Source organism: Haemaphysalis longicornis, unplaced genomic scaffold (genome assembly GCF_048455015.1).
Source record: "Haemaphysalis longicornis isolate Haplotype H1 unplaced genomic scaffold, Haemaphysalis longicornis Haplotype H1 scaffold_3, whole genome shotgun sequence".
Taxonomy (NCBI): Eukaryota; Metazoa; Arthropoda; class Arachnida; order Ixodida; family Ixodidae; genus Haemaphysalis; species Haemaphysalis longicornis.
This window is the reverse complement of record NW_027526335.1, coordinates 5,606,123-5,626,676: the sequence shown is the minus strand read 5'-3', so window position 1 is coordinate 5,626,676 and position 20,554 is coordinate 5,606,123. Positions and strand designations below refer to the sequence as shown.

At 47.5% G+C, this 20,554-nt stretch overlaps 1 protein-coding gene across 2 annotated transcripts in view; it reads right to left on the bottom strand.

Moving 5' to 3' along the window:
• The window catches only part of LOC144173891 (proton channel OtopLc-like), a gene marked incomplete at its 3' end in the record, with an annotated part of 91,802 nt that overhangs the window by 66,486 nt on the left and 4,762 nt on the right, over positions 1-20,554 (bottom strand). Inside the window, 1 exon segment of one of the 2 annotated variants that reach the window (XM_077702203.1) lies at positions 882-1,919. Within the exon segment in view, the coding sequence (XP_077558329.1) occupies positions 882-1,075 (194 nt within the window). 2 annotated transcript variants of the gene reach the window in all.

Here is a 20,554-nt window from a genome sequence, read left to right as displayed (position 1 = left end):
TGGGGCCCTGGAAAGAGGGCTCCACTCACTCCTCTAGCCCCACCTTACCCTTCCCTCCTCCCCTTTCCCATCAATAAAGTTTACTGACTGACTGACTGATGTCTGCGGCCGTTTCTGGTGTTGCCACGCGAAGAAACTGACAGCTAAACTTTTCAATGAATACCACCTATAAACTAAAAAGTTTAGCAATAAATTTCCGCTAAGGAATCATGTCGTAGTATTGAGTTACACAATTTTCTCAGTGCCCGAACAAACAAGCCAGCCTTCACTTTTGTTTCCTTTCTCTTTTACTCCTCTTCTTTTTGCGAGCAACTAATTCGAACACGTGGGCAGAACTTGGGCACTTAAAGCACATTTCTAGCACCTCGTCAAAAGGAGGCGGTGCGCGACAAAGCTTACGAACCACCTCACCACGTGTTAATTGCGCAATATTTCAGTAAACACCGTGTCCAGTCACTATATATTTTTACCTATTTTCTTTAACCCCCCGTGGTAGCGAGCGATGGGATCTAAAAAAAGCGTTCAATAAGAAGACGTTCCAGCATTATTTTTAACACGGTATTTCTCGCGTTCTAAACCGGCCTGTTCCTTCCACGCATCCAATTCCACTGCTCGTCAGACCCTGTACGAGTGGTTCGGTGGGATCTTAAGCACATGCGGTGCTCTTTCTTCGGCTTTTCAGACATCCATCGAGAGCCCTGAAACTAACGGTTGGTTTTACGCCTATAGGCAGTGTTATACCCAACATCGCACAGTTACTTCCCTTTGCATATCCGAGCACAAATACTCCCGGTGCAGCACTGCATGATGCGGAAGCATGCACTAGAAAGCCACGGCAGGAGGAAGCGAATGCGCTCCAAGAATGCGTTCCAATCACTCACTTGCCCACGATGAACTGCACTTTCTTCCTGGGCCTGCAGTATTCGCATCCGAGGCCGCTACCGAGCGAGCCGTCGTTGCCACAGCGGTCGCAGGGCAGCCTCGTTGCCGTCGGCAGACACCGGCTCAGGCGACGGACCAGCAGAGCCGAGAGTCCGGCCAGCCGGCTGGGCTTGTCGGGGGACGTCACCAGCATGACGACCGTGATGCGGTTAGCGGCTAACGGTAATCTATACGCGCGTCGGGCGGTGGGCGCACGAATCGGGCATCATTCAGCGCACCTCGGGGGAGTGGCATAGTCCGGCACGCAGCTGCGCCACAGGGCCCACGACACTGTCCACCGTCTGATTAGCACCGCGTTTGTGTACGGTAAATAACCGTTTGCAGATAAGGCCAGGCGGAGAAGATTATCCAATCTCCCGCAAGAGTGCCCTTGAGTGGCGCTTCCCGGCGTAATCAATCGGAGTTTATCGGGAGACTTCACAATTTCGAGAATGCTCGAAGAGGCGTGAACGAGCACGGTACAAAAATTAACGCGCCTTCCACTAGATTTCGGGCGTCAGTAACTGCGGCTCTGGTGATTTAAGCTCAAGCCGCATGACATGTCGCATGACATGACTTCTCTGAAATGTCGTCCCCTGAGGAAAAACCGCGATCGCAGGAGGCCCCGGCTGCAGACTATGTCCGATAACAATATAAATGGGGAAAAAGCCACCGTTTAAAATAATGAAAAATAGCCGATCTTTAGAACGCGAGCGGGAACGCCGAGTTTGCCGAGTGGCGAGGACGACCTACTCGGGCAAGGGCAGGAAGCACGGAGGACCCTCCCCACGCTTGTGGCGTGCACGAACCACGCCGCCCTGGTTGCTGCCTCCCTCCGGGCGAGACCGGTTGGGGTGAGCCGCCCCTCTTCGGACCACAGCGTCGGCAACCCGTAGCGACAGCTCGCGTGTCGCCGGCACCGAGCCACACGGAGACGCGCGCGCGGCGAAATAAAAACGAGGCACGCGTCGTAAACAAGACGCGTCCCGCAGGGCGGCGACAAGCTTCTGACACACGCGGTCAGACACGACGCGGGCCTTTGGCGGGAGAACGAGCCGATGCCTTGGCAACGGCACACGTCCGCGTCGCATCCTCTGCCACCGCCGCGAGAGGAGCCCTGGCAGCGTGGGCGGTGACGTTTCCCGCTCGATGCCTTCTTCCCTTTGTCTTCCGTGTTCTCTCGCGGGCCGGATCGTGATCCGCGCGTCCACCGCGTCACGGCGATCGGGACACGCCCGCTCGGACCGCCACCGAAGGCTCCATTGCATGCGCTTTGTACAACGTTTCCATCTCCGGCCCCCTGCCTCTGTCGGCCGCACAGCCCATTAACAACGAGCACTCTCTGCTGGCTCGTGAAATCGTCCTTCCGCTGCAGACTACATCCTCGAGCATTACCTTCTTGATCCAAGGGTGGCGGGAATGGTACCGCAGCCGGAGAGGGTTCTTGGTTCATTCGGCACGCGCGAAGCTTGGTTCCTAATTAGAGACTGGTGGCACGGCAGTTGCCTTCCGCAATGCTCCAAAAATCGGGATTGAGTGCAAACCATTCCCAGAGTTCAACTATGTAGATGCGGCTAGGTAATATTTTGTAAGAAGGAAGAGACAGGTATAACATCCGCTTCAAAGAGAAGGCACCAGTTGTCTTTCTGCTATACTTAAATTTTTCACAGGACTTATCCTGCAGTGTTTTCTTGCTCTCGCCAGAGGTGGATCCAGGGCAGTAGCGGTCCCAGAGATCGGTTTTGGGGGGGGGGGGCGATTTTTTTTTTTTGGGGGGGGGGGGCAGGCGAATTAAGATTCGCTTCCCTCCTTGCGCCAATTCTGCGGAGGTGGTGATAACCATGGAGGCGTGTGCGCGTATGCGGTGCAACCCGCTGGGATTTAACTTCGCGCAAGTGGAATGCTTAAAAAAAACTAAAAATAAGAAACTCGGGACCTCTTTGGGAAGGGCGACCGCCCCCTTCGCCCCCCCCCCCCCCCCCCCCCCTTTGGGACCGCCACTGATCCAGGGCGACATTTTTTTTTTTTTTGTGGCGGAACATTAGGTTGCGCACAGGAGAGGGTTGCGCACGTGACAGGTGCAGTAGGCTTAGCAGTACTGCTCCAAAAGGCGCACCATAGGCGCCCCGCTTTTGCTTGAATCCTCCACTGGCGCTTGCATTACTCTCGCTTTTATAGTTTAGCCAGGCAATGTTTCTGATGAAGGAACTTTTTTTTTTCTTTTTTAATTATATTCCATTCAATTCCATGTAGTTACACGCTTGGTAACATAATTGAGAACTGCTGCTGTCATGTCGCACGTTTCTCGGCATGAGCAACGCACGCCTGGATTACGAATTCAAACCGAGAGACAGAGAAAACGAGATGACGAAGGAAGAGGAGGAGGAGGAAAGTAAAAAGGCGAAGAAGAGGAGTACGAAGGTGGTTTATGTAGTACCTCGTGAGACCTTGGGGGGCAAGAAAGCTTGTGGTTTTCGATGCGCTCAAAACCAACGTTGTCGAAGCCTCGTCACTGCTGCGCGATAACGTTGGCATTCCCAGGCAAGCAACGACGTCCACAACTGCAAAAGACTCGTACGCGCGGGAGGAACTCGCGGTGTCTGCAGTCCTCGGCCGGCTCTCCTTTATCATTACGGCCGTCCCCGCGACGCTTCCTCCTTGTGGCGAACAGCTCACGTCGAGGCCGTGTGTCCAAATTCCGAGGTTCGCGTTCGGCACGACACTCACGGCGCCGACCTAGACAACTATTCTTTTTCGCTTTCCGTAAAGGTACCAACCGCCCCCTGCATTGTAGTCAAATGGCTTCAAAAATACAAAAAGTAATTTAGAAAATGGTACCGGCATTACAGGATTTCTGGTAGCCGTGACATCACAAATACGAGAACTGTCTTTTTTTAAGTTACAGGGCACCTATAATTACTTGTTCTGGCTATTCTTTTTAGTATAGCATAAGCGATCTCTAATATTATTTAGTATAAGGCATCAACAATACGGGCTTTCTGACGGTCATGACATCAAAAATAGGAGCCCTATCTTATTTGCCTTTTTGTGGTTGTTGCTGTTGAAGTTGCGCAGGCCCTAACAGTGTTTTCCGCGCATCTATTATTAATTTTTAGATGCTATTCTTTTTAACATACCAAGCTCTAGTGTACCGAAGCACATGGTGCGATGTAAAGACGGATCGTACGCACAACGCTTAGGGACAGGAAACACCCGCAGGAAAAATGCTGCAACCGAGCGCAGACAGAAAACTTGGCGAAGAATGAAATAATTCTGGGCAAATCGTGGGATTCGAACCGCACAGAACGGGAACGACTGGATGTGTGTGGGAGAGGCCTCCGTTATGCAGTGGGCATCGGCTGGTTGGTTATGACGATTATGCCGAGTGTAGCTATGTTGCTTATAATCGCAATGTAAACTAGAGCGCCGGCATGCAAGACAACGCTGTCAGGCGACACACGTATCAAACTCCGGGGTTACCCCGAAATTCTAGATTTCGCAATATAAGCAGCCTATCGAACGCCGCTTCATCGAACGCGATTTTATCGAAGGAGGACCCGTATAAGCAGTTTTAAAACGTAAAATGACCGAGAAATTTGAACAATATTTGCCGCTGTTTCTGTTTCAAAATATTTTGATGAGACTTCATTTTTAATTTCTTTTACAAAATTTCAGCCCCGCAAAATTCCGTCGCTCACGTGGTATGGTTCAAGCTCTAATACACATCATAGCTCTCTCCCTCTTTGTATCAGCGGACAAGGGCGTCCGCAGAACTTTTTGCAAGGGGGGGGGGGGGGGCATCCATTAGCGGTGTGTGTGTGTGTGTGTGTGTGGTTGGGGGGGGGGGGTACGGTTGGATACCAAAAAAGGCGCTATTTGTGGTTACGAAAATTACAAACAGCGAACCAGAACCAGAGTTGGAGAATATACATTGGATTTTATTACCGAACCAAGAAATAAAGTTAATAAAGAAAATGCGAAAAGTTACTGTCACTTTGTAAAGAGTGGCCAGTCTCGCTGCGTGAGGGTTCTCGACTCACGCAAACTGATCACCAGCACACAGAACAATACGTTCACATACATACAACTGCACTCCGTCAATCTTCCTTGAATAGCAGCTGCAGACGCCTCGGGTTTTTCTGGGCAAATTGCGAGATGACATGTGTGATGAAGACTGTTGAAATAGCTCACACAATAAAGATACTATACTGGCCTCCCTGACATTCAATGCAGTACAGGCGTACAAGCATTTTTAGGGGCTGATTTATAGGTTTTGTTTCGGGGCTTGGGTGGTGCCGACATTTTGCAATTTAGAAGGAAAGGGTGTACAAGGTGATGAAACGGCACGGGAGGATGGTACACTCTCACTATTAAGTGTAACTGTGAAGATTTTTTGCTAGATATAGCCGAAAATTTGTCCGAGAACTGAAGTTCTTGCGGCAAGACTGCATAAATCTGGAGTTTAGAAAAAAACAAAAAAAAAACGTCAACCTTTCCCAATTGTTTGCTATCTTCAATAGCCAGCACAGGCAGTCTGTTTCACGGTCGTCACATGACCGGCAATGTCAGTCCTGGTCTAAAGTGCAATGTTGACCGCAGACCTGAAGGACGTTCCATACGGATACGCAGGACCTGAGTGTGCTAATCATTCGAGTAGCGTGGATTGCGGGCTAGTTGGTTCACGTACATAATTTTAAAAAACTTTGCGCTAAAAGACGGGACAAAGGAGAGAACGTCGATGTCGTTATCTCCTCTCTTCCGTCCTTCAGGGCAAAGTTATTTTAATTATGGGCCAACCAAGAGCTGTGCAGCTTTTTTGTAGTGCATAAAAATATCCGAATTTTTAGGGGGGGGGGGCGTGGGGGGGGGGGCAGTTGCCCTTTCTTGCTCCCCCTTCCGGACGCCCATGTCAGCGGAGTTTCGCTTACCTGAATTGATTTTAATTTTAATTTTAAATGCTTAAGCATTCTGATGTGAACGCAACGAGAAAACCCGTTTGTCCATTCGAGCAATGCTTGATGTGTGAAACTTTCGCCGCATAGGGAAATGCGATTAATAAAAATCATTACAGCCTTCATATTTCGTACAAGACATTCTGTACTTCCTTTTAAAACTGTCCTTCTGGCAATGCACTAGTTTCTCGTAAAGAAGCCAACTTTCAAAATACATGGGCTGCTCAAAAATGCTTTTTCAGCCATGCGCTTTTTTATGGTAGTGAAACCGACTTTAAGAAAATTCGGTGTACAGCACTCTATAGCAATAAATGAGGTCATAAGGCGGTATTCAACAAACTAACCGAGGGACATCACACATTGGTATCAGACTGCTTATATGATGATGATGATTATTATGATGATGATGATTGCCATTGGTTTCCCCTTGGTAGCGGGGTGATGACGTGTCATCTTACCAAAAAGGACTAATATACCTATGTTTTATACTCTTAGTTTAATACTAGCGCTGCTTAGGGCAGGCACGAAAAACTTATTAGGCACAAAATACTTTTTTTTCCTGTTACGGGTGGCAGCTGTCCTAGGCAATATTCCCCTCTCTGCGTTTCGTCCACCAGCATTCCAATCTTCTTTTCGTCGCCTCGACAGCCTTGAAGGCGCACGACAAAACGCATTCCCAGCAATGCATCGGCGTAAAGCAGTGAAGCCGGCTTTGAAAGCGCTCGGTGATAGCATAGCAAGCAGGGTGTCGAACCGGATATTTTTCGGGTTCGGTTCGGGTTCGGGTTCAAGCCTTTCGGGTTCGGTTCGGGTTCAGTTCCAGAGCACCATTCCGTTCCGGTTCGAACCGGTTCGAACCCGTTCGAACCGGTTCAAACGGGTTCGAAGAAAAAAAAAGCAGGCGTGTTTTTTTCTGTTACTATTTTGTGCTCGTTTGTCGTTTCCTTATCAAATCGGCATAACAACAAATTCATAGTGAAGGTTTCTTTGTCCAAATATTTTGTCTTCGCCAAACTAAAGTGACCCTGTAACACGTTTTTCAACTTTTGTCTAAATCTTGAGTGCTTGCAGAAAGTAGTCAACCAACGCATTATATTATGGGGTCGCAATGTGCCTCAGCCAAAAATTACTGTTCTCTCCTCGTCAGATAACATAGAAACTTGCTCAAAATATTTTTCTCTCCTTCCCGGTCTTCGCGTTCTTCGACCGCTGAATGACGTCATTACAGCGGTGTAGCGGCTGTTTGCCGGCTTTCCTTAAGTTGCAGAATAGAACGCATTTGATACCCATCAAAAAAAGCCACAAAAGCGAAGCAGAAACGGAAGGTGTATCCGCAGCGACGAGCAAATCACGCACTGTTGCTCTGTGCTGGCAATAGCTATAGTTTTCGCAGTGCTTCCAGATGCGAAGAAGATTGAAAGCGTTTTCGAAAGTGTTTATTTATTTATTTACTGCTTTTTATTTGTTTATTTACTTATTTACTTATTTATATTATTTATTTATTTATTTGCTTGTTTATTTATTTATTTATTTACTGTTGGGTTTAATGCGCCGACGCAACGCCGACGACAAGGCGCGCCCTAGTGGAGGGCTCCGGATTAATTTTCACCACCTGGGGATCTTTACGTGCGACGAAATTTCGGACACACGGCCGTTTTCGCTTTTCGCTTCCATCAGAAAAGCGGCCGCCGCGACCGGGAATCTAAACCGGGTCTGTGTGCTCATTAGCGCTACGCCTTAGCCACTGAGCCACCGCGGCGAGTTTATCTAAAGTGTTGAAGAGCTCCTTTAACTGTACCCGCAAAATGTTTTCTATGGTAGTGTGACGAGTATGTGGCGCCGACTGCCAAGCGTGGCAGGTGGCATTTAGAAAAATTTCCTACTGCTCATCTTTTATTTGCTAACAGAGCTGTTAGAAAGAAAGAATGGCTATAAAGACTCATTGGACGGCAGGTATAGGACGACATTGGATAGAGAACCACCGGAGATAGGAACTTGCTAGTGGCTCTTCAGCGACTGTTGACAGCGATTGGGCTCTAGGAAAGATGATAGCCAAGTGAAGTCAGAAGCAGCAGTAATGATCACTTGTAGAGACAGAGAGAGAGAAAATGAAGTTTAATTCAGTCGAGGCAATGTTTAAGAGAGGCGTCCTCATTCGAGGGGGCCGAATCGATAGCCGTTTCCATCAAGAGCAACTGATCTTCCAGGCCGCAGCTGGCCATGGCTGTCTCCCAATTCTCTATGGAAACGTGAAGGTTGGATGGATCTACGGCACACTTGTCGCAGCCGCCTACTATGTGTATGAGGTTCCCAGGCTCTCCACAGAAGCAACGCATTGGAGAGAGTTGTGTCCCGTCAAAGAGGTGAAGTCTGGTGTTGTGTGGGAAGGTGTATGCCCACAGGATGCGGAGTAATGTTTCCTGGTTAATCGGTAGCGATTTGTGCGGGCAGGAGTACGTTCTATGGAAGAGGCCAGAGTGCTGAGTAACTTCTTGGTCTGTGACTGCAGGATGCATGCACTCGGGCCGGGCTTCATCAGCGCCGGCTAAGCGAGTCAAATCTCGAACCACGAGGTTGGTGATCTTGTTTGCCGTGGATGCCAGTATGAGCTGGCGCCCATACAATCGCGACTGGTCTCGTTGGTCGTCTCTGATTGATCATCGGAAGTGTTGTAACATGCAATCGACCGTTGGCAAAGTTGGGCCACGCCTGCTAAGGGTATGTTATGAGAGCTTTGACGCCGCTTTGGCTAAGCGCACGTGCTATCGCCGCTTCCTCAGCTTAGAGGGGGCTGTGTGCGGCGGTTGAGATGCTACACCTGTGGGAGGCTGCAGAACGGTAACACAAAGAGAAGGTATTGAAGAATGCTATTGGGTGGCTCTTGCATCAAACCAGTTGATCGTCCCTCCCCTTTTTTCTTGCAGTTTAGTTTCTTTCCAACTGTCTCCCCTCATATATACACACGTTTTGAAACTCTGATGAATGTACAATATGCATTAGGCAATTAGTTATTAACTTTAGTCCGAGATGTCAATTTTAATATAGCAACAACATAATAGCGCAATACGGGCATAAAGAAAGACCTTTTATAGCATTCAGGCGGTCTTCACATAACTTTGCGGCTACTTTGTGCCTGACGAAATTTCCTGATTGGTCGAGAAGGAGAACGCTGCAAAATTTCCAAATGCCAAGGACCCCAAAGATATCACGTTTGGTCCGACCGTCGAATCCGCCTTAACTGACCCGCTAATTCTTTTAATCAAAATTAATCAGCACACCAGTCCCAATAATTCACATTAGCTCATTCACTCACCTAACTAATTTCAACTTCAACTTCATCTTTATTGAGCATTTCGTACATAGAAATGCGAGGACAAACACAAAAGGCTGCAAAACTGCAGCTTGACGAGGTGTTTGCACCTTACGGTTGGCGTGGCAGAGCAGAAACAGGAGTTTAAAGCATACGCACAGGAAATAATAATAAGAAAATAAATCTCGCCTTAACATGTCGATATTACATACAAACATAAAAGAAAGCATTAAAACGCACTATAGCTCACAGTTTGTAAAAGAGATACTTATTAAATGATATACATACACACATATAGGCACTCATATGTACATACATACATACAAAGGTTACAAAACAAAACAGGGTACACAGGTACATAAAAAGAGAAACATTGGATATGTACGGAACCTGTGTATACACAAAAAAAGCAAAAGACAAAACTTGAAGAAAAAGTCATGTTATATACAGGTATGCATACACTCATCAAAATCTGCACTACAGAAGTATCCACACAAATAAATACACACAATATTGGCAAAAATCAGTGTACGGTACTTTTTAGATTCTAAAGTTTGCAGGGAATGAAGACAATGCCAATAAAACGCTTGAAAAATAATACAAGTAATTTTGGCTAAACCAAGGTTGCCACGAGAGACAACGCTTAATAGATTGTCAGTTAAAAATGTTCTATGTTCAGCAGTAAACGTCTCCTTAAGTCTCACTTATAAATTGTATTTATAGCTATGCCACTCTCGGCTAGGCTATTTAAAAGGCGGGCAGTTCGGGATTGCAACCTATCATTGCCATAATTCGTTCTTGAAAACGGCGCGAACCATGTACTCCTTCCCCTAATTTCGTACGGTACGTCCAACGGTTTTCTTAAACTACATAGACTTAGATATGCTGCACCGTTGTGTTGCAAGCTATTTTTATACTTTGTTAGAAGATTAAAGTTGTAGATACATTGGACAGGAAGCAAATTATACTGCAGAAATAGTTCGTTGGTGTGAGAGTCATATGGTACAGTTGCGATATGTCGAATGGCCTTTTTCTGAAATAAATGCAGCTTATTATTATTTTTTGCGGAACTGGTTAACCATATGAGGCTGCAGTAATTGATGTGAGCTGTGAATATAGCATGATAAAGAATAAGTTTAATATTTGATGGAACCACAGGCCGTAACCTACAAAGCGCCCCCCACGCTCGAGATAAATTAGTGCAGACGTGATCGACATGGGCATGTCATTTTAAATGGTCAATAAAAACAATGCCTAATGTTTTATTTCACTAACTATACAAATCGTTTCAGATCCGATGTACAAACTGAGGTTTCTGCCAACAGGTCTTTGAGCTGGTGAAAATAACACCGCTTTAGTTTTCGTAGTATTTATTTTTAACGAGTTCACTTTAGTCCATTTGTGAAGCTTTTGGAGGGTTATATTTGCTAAATGCAAAAGCTGAGTAGTATCACACGATTGAAAGAAAATGCTGGTATCATCTGCGTAAATAATAAAATGTGCAATGTCAGTAATTTTTACGATATCATTCTGATAAATATTGATCAGGATTCGCCCTAGAAGACTGCCTTGCGGAACTCCAGCCCTTACTTCCTGTGAAGAAGAGTTGTGTTTCTTTATTGCTACGACCTGTTGCCGGTTACTTAAATAAGATTGCAAAAGAGTAAAGCCCCCGGAACCCATAATGTTGTAATTTTTAAAGCAATGTTAAATGACTAATTCTATCAAATCCTTTGAAAAAGTCTATAAATATACCTAAAGTTACCTTCTTTTCTTCAAATCCCTGGATTATTAATTCTTTTTGCGTTAGTAAAGCTAATTCGTTGACATATGTTTACGAAAACCGAACTGTTTTGATAATATAATAGAGTGTTTGTCACAGAAGGACACAAAGTGTTTCGCGATTACTTTTTCTAGCCCTTTTAAAATAACTGGAAATACAGAAACCGGTCTATAATTGAAAAAAATATTTTGTCCCTGGATTTAAACAGTAGCGTAGCCTTAGCTTGCGGCATCTTTTTTGGAAAAACGCCAGTAGTAAGGCACAAGTAATATATATGGCTAAGCGGCGATACAAGAAGGTCCAGTACAAACTTAATAGGCCGAATCTGAAGCCCATCGATGTCTATGGCCTTGCTATTTTTTAGTGACAAGAAAATCTACCATATTTCCTGAGGCGTTACCGGAGAAAAAAAGGCTGTGTGGAGGTTAGAATCCTTTAGGAAGCTCATAGCGCTTCCATTGTGGGAGCATTGCACAAGATTCGTTAAATAGTGATTAAACTTGGTTGCCAGTTCTTGACCCTTGAGTGGTTTATTATCTACTGTCAATTCAAAGTCGTCGTTACGGGGGGTAAGTGGGTGCAAAAGTTTATTCAATTCCCTCCACATGACATCACGCCGGGAGGAAGCCTCAGAAAACACATGTTCGAAGAACATTTTTTTAGTATAGCGCAAGAACTTTGTCACAAAGTTTCGGTACTTTTTAAAGGCTACAAAATCGTCCCGGTTCTTTGTTTTTACAAACTTATGCTACAATAAATCTTTTTTTACGGATCATCTTCAGACATTCGTCTGTAATCCATGGTTTCCTTATATTCTTATTTTTCTTGACCATCTTAAGAGGAAAAGACTTTTTATATGCATCTTTAATGATTCTAGAAAAGTATCGTAGGCATCATCTGCAGTGGTGCACAGAAGTAAAGGGTTCCACCAAATAGAGGGAATTTTCTGACGAAAAGTAGTCAAAGTATTCTCATTAATATCGTGAAAAGCGAAAGATTCGGGGCATTGCTTACATCTTAGTATTTCTGTGTGCATTGAGAACATATATATAGCTAAATGGTCACCTATATGTACACCAATCACACCGGGCATGGTACTGCTACTTGTATCACTGGTTATAAATACATCAATAAGACTTTGGGAAAGACGGCCAATACGAGTCGGTTCTTTGATCACACGTTCATGCAGCCGAAATAACCCAAAAAGAGCTCTAGATCACGCGAATGTGCGCTTGCCTGTAATAGGTTAATGTTAAAGTCTCCAACAATAGTTATTTGTAAACCATAAGACGAAACAAAATTGAGAAGGTCTTCTAAAAATGCGAAACAATTTTCGAGTTGTCCATCAGGGGGCGGTACACAACAACAAAAATAGCATTTTTACGATGCACCGTTAAAGCTTCATAACCTGTCGTAACTGTCGAAAATTCGTTCATTATACTACAATAAAGCTGTGTAGACACGAGCTGTAACACACCCACACCTCGCGGTGGGACCTATTTAGAAAGAACGTGTTGAAGCCCGAAAGGCGCAGCACTTCTGTGTCACTCGTATACCAGGTTTCCGTTATCATGACCACGTCGAACTTGAAACTTTCAAAGCTGCGTTTTCTTTTCTTGTAGTTTCACATTCTTTTTTCATTTCCTCGTAGCTTTTGTTGAAGAATTCGCAGCTTTTTTTGCATTTCTACATTTTCTTTCCTAGTGGTTTCATATTCTTTTTTAATTTCCTCGTAGCTTTTCTGCATTTCCCTTACTTCTTTTCGAAATTCACGCTTAATATCACCGATCTCGCGTCTTGCGAGCAATGTCAGTTTTCATGAGCAAAGCAATGCGGGATCATACACAAGGGCACACAATAGCAATGACACTGGGTGGTTAGCAGCAGAGGCAACAGAAAAGTCACTGAGTAAGCGAACAAAGATTACTGCAGAATATTCAAACCTGTGAAATAGGAAGGCGACTATCAGGCGACCGTTCTGTTCGCTTCCTCCCCTGCCAAGTGATGCTGAGGTGGGCGGAGCGTTTTTTTAAAGGATTCACTTCGTGATGAAAACCACACGTGGTCCAGGAAACGGGGGATGTGGCCAGGCGATGTGGCGAGGGGGTGTGGCGAGTCTACCCGCTAACCCGCACTAATCGACTTCAATCCATTCACCTCATAAGTGTAAGGTTAAGCAGATTCGAGATAATATAAAAATGCTATCAAATATACTTTAAAAGTGGAAATTAGGATTCCCCATTTTTTTAAATCTCATGTTCTCTTAGAGCAGTAACCAAAGGACACAACGGCACTGTATACAAGAAAAAGTTACGTTAATTTTGAGAACTTCGAGTGTTTATGTCTCAGTGCTGTTTGTATATAACTGCCCATTCAAACTATAAGTTGAAAGATATGGATCTATTGTTGATGGTGTACCTGAAGGCCTTCACAAGCGGACAGGGATGCATGCGAATTAACAAGACATTAAAAATTACGCCCACCTCCCCTCGCGGGAACCCTGGTGTGATGCGACGCTGAGGGGGTTCAACCGCAAGCGGAGAGCAACCATCGACCGAAAGGTCGCCGGAGAGCGGCACACCGGTTATATTCTAGGCACTATATATGCGCAGCGCGCCCGAAGGAGAGGAAACCGCGGAGAGAGAGAGTACTGCCCATGCGCAGCACCGCGCGCAGCGCCGCCCACCGGCGGAGTGAGAGCGCGCTGGGCCGCACACGCTCTCACCTGGGCACGCGCCGGTGCCAGTGGGTCTGCCGCGGCTATGACGCAACACAATCCAACACAATCCACTTTAATCCAATCCAATCCAAACCAAGCCAAGCCAAGCCAAGCCATTCTAATCCAATCGAATCCAATCCAATGCCCCTCGCGAGAGAGTGTTCGCTGTCGGAGAGGAGAGCGGGAGAGTGGCAGCGGACAACGGACGCACGCAGGAAGGACAGGGCCGCCGACAAGAGATGCTCTGAGCGTCGCATCTAAAACTTTACGCGATTTCAAAAACCATGTAGAGAAACCATGAAGAATGTTCCATGATATGTTGCCTCGTAATATGCGTTATAACTTAAGTTATTCTAAACGTAAAAGATAATTGGGAGAGATGGGCAGTGCCTAACGCAAACTGATAGTATATACGGACAACTTTACATTAAATTGAGGGAAATAATTAGAAGAGAACATGATGGGCCTTGGGAACTGCAGACTACGCAAAATATTTCATGGTTCTGTCTGGGGAGTGGCAAAATATCTTCAGACGCAAGGTAGGGTACCGAACTGGAAAACTAGAAGTCACATTTTTGAAGCCTCGGAACCGGTTCGGAACGGTTCCTTCGATTCGTTCCGGTTCGGGTTCAGTTCCAAAATGGCGGAAAAAATACGGTTCCGGTTCAGTTCCGGCTCCGGGCAAAAATTCGGGTTCGGTTCCGGTTTTCGGTTCGGTTCCGGTTCCGGTTCGACACCCTGATAGCAAGGAGGTTGCATACAACCTCCTTGTAGCATAGCGGCTTACTCATTCATCCGACAATTCCCGCCTGGAAGTATCCGCATTTTTTTCTCTCGCCACGCATTTTTCTCGGTCGCCTTGACCATTCCTTACTGCTGTCCCCTTTGTCTCGCCACGTCCGTACTGTACCTCGTCGACGCTATCGAACGTCCTCAGTGGAAACGCGAGTCAGAAGTTTGTCTTGGCCCCAGCAGATTTCCCTGTTCGTTATCTTTTCTCTGTTTTTCGCTCCTTCTTCTATGAACCTTATCTCAATATTCTTAGCAGTTTTGCCAATCACCGGGGGCAGCCAACTAAGACAGCCACCGAGATCCCGCACAACAAAGGCGGTAGCTTTCCCGAAAGGCCACAGCAGCGCTCCTACGACGTGGAAAAGCCCGAGGCACAGCGACGGGCGGTCAATAAACACAGCGATGCTCACGGTATCTCATGGCTTTCGCACCACTAACATTAGCAAATATTTCCGCGAGACACGTTACACGTAACACAGCCTTGACACTTCAGCCGTAAGCCTCCTTTGGATGCTCGATGCGACAAACGGACCGAAATACTGCATGCCACGGCAAGCAGTGATCCGGGAGGCGTGTGACACCACGAGGGACACTGAATGGCGCTGCTGACTTGATCATACAGTCGAGCTGTAGTTTGCGAGAGAGAGAGAGAGAGAGAGAGAGAGAGAGAGAGAGAGAGAGAGAGAGAGAGAGAGAGAGAGAGAGAGAGAGAGAGAGAGAGAGAGAGAGAGAGAGGGAGGGAGGGAGGGAGGGAGGGAGGGAGGGAGGGAGGGCAAGGGGAAAAATGAGGGAAATGAGGGAAAAAATTAAGGGAAAAAAATGAGGTGTCGCGATGGATCGCACCGATAAAGCTGCTCACACTGCAGCTAATGGCTTGTAGGCAACATCGAGGATTACTACACCCCCAGTCTACAAAAGTTTCGAGCAGTATAGGCGCTTATCTCTATACCTAAAACTGGGGGACTGTAGCGGGTATAGAATACGCAATTTATATTCTGCAGCAGTTGGGTAAGATCTAGCCCCATTGACACCAGGATCCCTAAGAATATTCTTACGGGATGGGAACGCGAAAACGGGCGAGCAATCTCGAACTTTGGACGACGAAGACTCCGTAGCGCCGACAGAGGTCCCAATTATATCATGCAATGCTTTTTTTTTACCTCAGGCACAAACTACGCGACTTAGGCCAGCTCACGTCATCTAGTGAATTCGCGGCGGCGAGACAGCGCAAAACAACGTGCACAGTGCCATGATTTTATACCGCAGGTTGAGTAAAATGTCGTCTTTGTATCCCTTGTACATAAAAAAAGCGTGTTGTCACCACCACCGCCTATACCTTAGATTGAGACTAGAGGCGCGCGCTTTTTCTTGTTTTAGCAGGCCCGCTCTACGGAACTACGCGGGGCGCACGCCTCATTGCAGTCGGCTTCATTAATAAACACAAACGCATTGCTAGGAAGGCAACTTTCCGTGCGCAATGTAAGAAATGCGATACCAAAGTATGCTGACCCAAGGTCCTTTTATTAAATAAAGCCCTATGTACAAGGCACTAGCTCCTCTAAAACAGGCTTTACTAGTACACGGAAGTGCATTGCTGAGAATACATATTTAGAAGAAATATAGGAGGTCGGATATCAAAGTATGAAGTCCCTGGAGCCTCTTATTAGTAGCATTTTAGGGTGTGGCAAAAGTTCGGCGCATCCGGCGTTACAGGCTTACATATGGGTTTCCAGGTTGAGTACCTGAAATTGAGCATCTGAAATTGATCGGTTCGCTCGCCTATAATAGAGTTGCCCCTGCCCAGAAAGTTGGCCATAACGATATGCATTTATCTTTTCTCACGGACTGACAACGACGCGCTGACTTTGGAAACCACATAAAGAGAGCCAGCTTTCTCCGTAAAAACAAATCATGAGACATACTCAGGACGCCGGTAGAAAAGTTCATTAGGAATGGACGAGACATTTGTACCCGCTACAGCCATGTATGTACAGTCTTTGTAAAAAATTTCTAGGCCACGCCAAAGGTTTCTGTGCCACAAATAATTCAAAGAATAATATTAGCACGTAACTTCGACCGAAATGTTTTATTGCAGTAGGAAATAAATATGTTTTCACTATAATTCCAGTATAAACCGTTCCAGCCTTGCTCGAGAGGCAAGCTGAATTCTTTGCGGCCTATGCGCTTTCGCCATGGCCTAGAAAATTTTGACAAAGACTGTACGTGCGTGCTCTGCATGATTTCGGCTCACGTCAAGAATCCCAAAGTGGTCTGAATTTACCCGTATAGCCCTCCACTACGGCGCGCCTCATAGCCCGATTGTATATAGCAGCTACGGCGCGAAACCCTTCGCCCCCCCTCTCCAAGTTTCTTGAGTGTTTAGAACATTATCGATTTTTTTTTTTCGACAGCGTCATCTTCAGTACCCTCCGCGAAGCTGGCTTCTCCTCGCCGTAGCTTCTTATGGCGGAACCAGAGAAGGAGGCACGTTCCAGAAAAGTCTGATGCCCGCACAGTGGCACATTTTGCAGCAGTAGGCAATCAAAGATGTCTCGAACGAAAAGAATGTCACATAAATGTGCACCGCGGAAGCGCGCCAGAACGAATGGGCGGCCTCCACAACCCGAGGCGAAAATCCCCCCCACCCCCCCCTCTCATTGCTAGCATCTTCTGTGCCAGAGTATTCGGTAGACCGGCCAGAACAACAAACGGGTCCAGCTTTTTTTGTGTGCACTCCAGATGGTGCCCGTGCAGGCACTCAAAGCGCCAATGCGTGGATAAGAGCAGCGAACACGCGCGCACCGATCCTCGGGAACCCGAAATTAGAGTGGAAATAAATAGAAAAAGAAGAGCCACGGGGCAAAGCTGGCTCTCTCTGCGCATGGGAGCATCGCCCACACGATGACCGGGCCCGCTCGGACAACGCAGCAGTGGAACCGAGAATTCAACCGCCCCATTACGTCGGGCGCGGATGGCCCGCCGATACGCCGTTCGTGCGTCCACGCAGATGGAAATCGTGACCCGACGCCGATGTCTCTTTTGCGGGGCCGTTTGCTTCTCGGATGTTCCTTTCTGCTCTCATCCGCTGCGCATGCGCTGCGGCTGTCTGCGACGCTTGGAGACGTCGACAGGAGGCGAACGGGAGTGCGAATGTGCGTATACTATAGACACGCACGCGAACTGCCTGAATTATTTTCCGCATAATTTGTTCGCGACTTCCAGGGGATAAATGACCGGGCGAGAACTGGATCTAGACCCGCGCAGTATTACACAGCTGAGCTTTATCGACGCGCAGTCTGATTGCTCCTTTTAAAGCAATGCGAACAGGGCACTGTAAAATGACTGCAGCGCTCCTAGCTTACGACCTAAGCGGCATAGTTTTCGTTATCGGCCCGACTGTTCGCCAGAATGGACGCTACGCACGGAGAGAGAGAGAGAGAGAGAGAGAGAGAGAGAGAGAGAGAGAGAGAGAGAGAGAGAGAGAGAGAGAGAGAGAGAGAGAGAGAGAGAGAGAGAGAGAGAGAGAGAGAGACACTTTATTAAAATTGGGCCCTGTTAGGCGGGGCGGGTGGCCAGCAGCCGCAGCTGCTCAGCGACCTCGGCTGCTCTGTCCGTCAGGGCTTGTTGCGTCGTCAGGTCAAAGCAGCCCAGCGCCGCCTCCCACAGCTCCGGGGTGGTGATTGGGGGTATACGGGGTCGTCGAGACTCGAGACACGTGGTGCTGCACGGTGGCCTTCGCGCCGCATGATGAGGATAGGGAGGGGTGAATACGGTGAAGGAGAGCTCTGTTGGGTAAAGATTCTGTTTGTATATAGGAGTCTCCAGAGCCGTTCTTCCGTGTAGCTGAGGGAAGGGTGGGCGGGGGAATCGGAGGCGAGAGAAGCGGTAATACATGATGATGTCGTGGTAGCCAAAGAGGCTGTCGCGAGCTGACCTGGCTCCGTGGGAAGCAATGGGGCTGGTGTATGCCCGGGAGGTGAGCGCTCGGGCCGTTGCGTTGCATGAGCCGCCTCATTGCTTCCAAGCCCAGTGTGGGCAGGAGTCCAGATCAATTCTATTGCATAAGAAGTTTTAGGGCCTGGGGTGAGATGGCACCCGCACAAAATTTCGAATGGCCGTTTTCGAATCGGATAATATGAATTCAGGGGTTGGCCGGTGCGACAGGGCTAGTGCGATTGCCGCCTCTTACGCCGTCGCAGATTCCGAGGTACGAATTGTGAGGGAGTTGATAGGGGGGGAGGGGGGGGGGCATTAATGATCGTCAGTGCAAAAGAGTTCTTGTGTCGGTGCTCGGCGGCATCTACGTACACTGTGGCGGGCCGTATGGCGCAGCGTTCTGCTAAGGCTTTGGCTCGTTGCTCTCTGCGGCGCTGGTGAATATGAGGGAGCATATTGCGGGGTAGGGGACGTACTTTGAGGCAGGCGTGGGTTTCAATAGGTATGGGGAGTTTTGGATCTGTAATAATAGGCGCATTTAGCTGTAGGCGTTGAAGGAGGTGTTTGCCGGGGGTAGTTTTGGCTAGGCGGCTTAGTTGGCTCATCCGGTGCGCCTCTATCAACTCTTCGGCAGTGTTGTACACCCCTGTTCCTTCTAGTCTGGCAGTGGAGGTGCCGGGAGGGAGTTGCAGAGCAGCTTTGTATATTGTGCGGAAAAGGCAATTAATTTTGGCCAGTTCTGAATTAGAGGGGAGGAGGTACGGGAGAGCACAGGTGATTCGGCTAACAACGAATGCTTGAACGAGGCGGAGCCTGTCTGCTTCCTTAAGCCCGTGTTTTTTGGAAGCGATGCGGCGAAGAAGTCCGATGGTTTGGGAAGCGTGTGAAGAAAGGCGCTGTGTTTGAACGATTACGGTGTGCGGTTTGCGCGCTTCGGATTGAGAAGTAGTAGTTCTGATTTAGATGGGGAGCATTGGAGGCCGGCTATAGTGGCTCCCTCAACCACGGCTGACGCTGCTGCTTGGAGAGTCTGCTCTACTTGTGCGTCACTACCTCCGCTTGTCCAAAGTGTGATGTCGTCTGCATACAGGCTAAAGTGTGGGTTTGGAATGCGATCTAGAGCCTTTCCATAATGAAGGGGGGCTATGTTGAAAAGGAGAGGGGATAGCACAGCTCCTTGCGGAGTGCCTACTGGGGGTGGGTGAAGCTCGCCTGATTCTAAGTTGCCTAGTCAGAGGGTTGCGGTCCGTGAGGAAAGGAAAGCTTTAACATAATTGTACGTTCGTAAGCCAGGGCAGATAGAGGAAAGACCATTGAGGATTGACGGTTGTGAGACCTGGTCAAAGGCTTCCGTGAGGTCTAGTGCAAAAATCGCTGCTGTGTCAGACTGTTGGGGGGAAGAAATGATGTCGTGGTAGAGTTGGAGATTAACATCATTTGTCGAGAGTCCAGCCCGGAAACCGAACATGGTGGGAGGCAGGGCGTTGGTTTGGTTTATGTGTTTGGTGAGTCTGGCATGTATGATATGTTCTAGTACTTTTCCGATACAGGAGGTGAGAGAAATTGGCCGGAGGTGATCTAAGCTCAACGATTTTCCGTGCTTAGGGATGAGTGAAATGTTCGCATGTGTCCATGACGAAAAGAAAAGGCAAAAGAAAAAGGCAAAAAGAAAAAGTCGACATGTAAATGAAAAAAAGACAACCTAACCTACGAAGGAGGTGTGCGTTTTGTGCAACCGATTGATAGAAGGTTGTTTCATCCTTACGGCGGCGTGTCCGGTGCCATCGCTATTTCTGAACTGCTTTTTTGGTAGCCGTACTGTACTGTTATAGGTATTATCGGAAAGCAACCCTTCTGGTGTTAGTGGAGCACCGACAAGAGCACCAGGGAGATGGGGTTACGTGTCCCCTCCTCTACAAATGCAGAAGCCCCACCGTGGACACCGACTACCCACTGAGTCTTACGGATTAACTAAGAACTCTGGCTGTTCAGAAACTCCTGCCCCCATCACTTTTTGCCAGCTGGGTTATCGCCACTAGTTTTGTTGTCTCTCCCTGGTGATTGAGTGGGTGAACACTCAGCATGAAGTGTCACTAACAAAGCTACCGTGCATTCGCTATCTAAGTACGGCGGGCGAATAT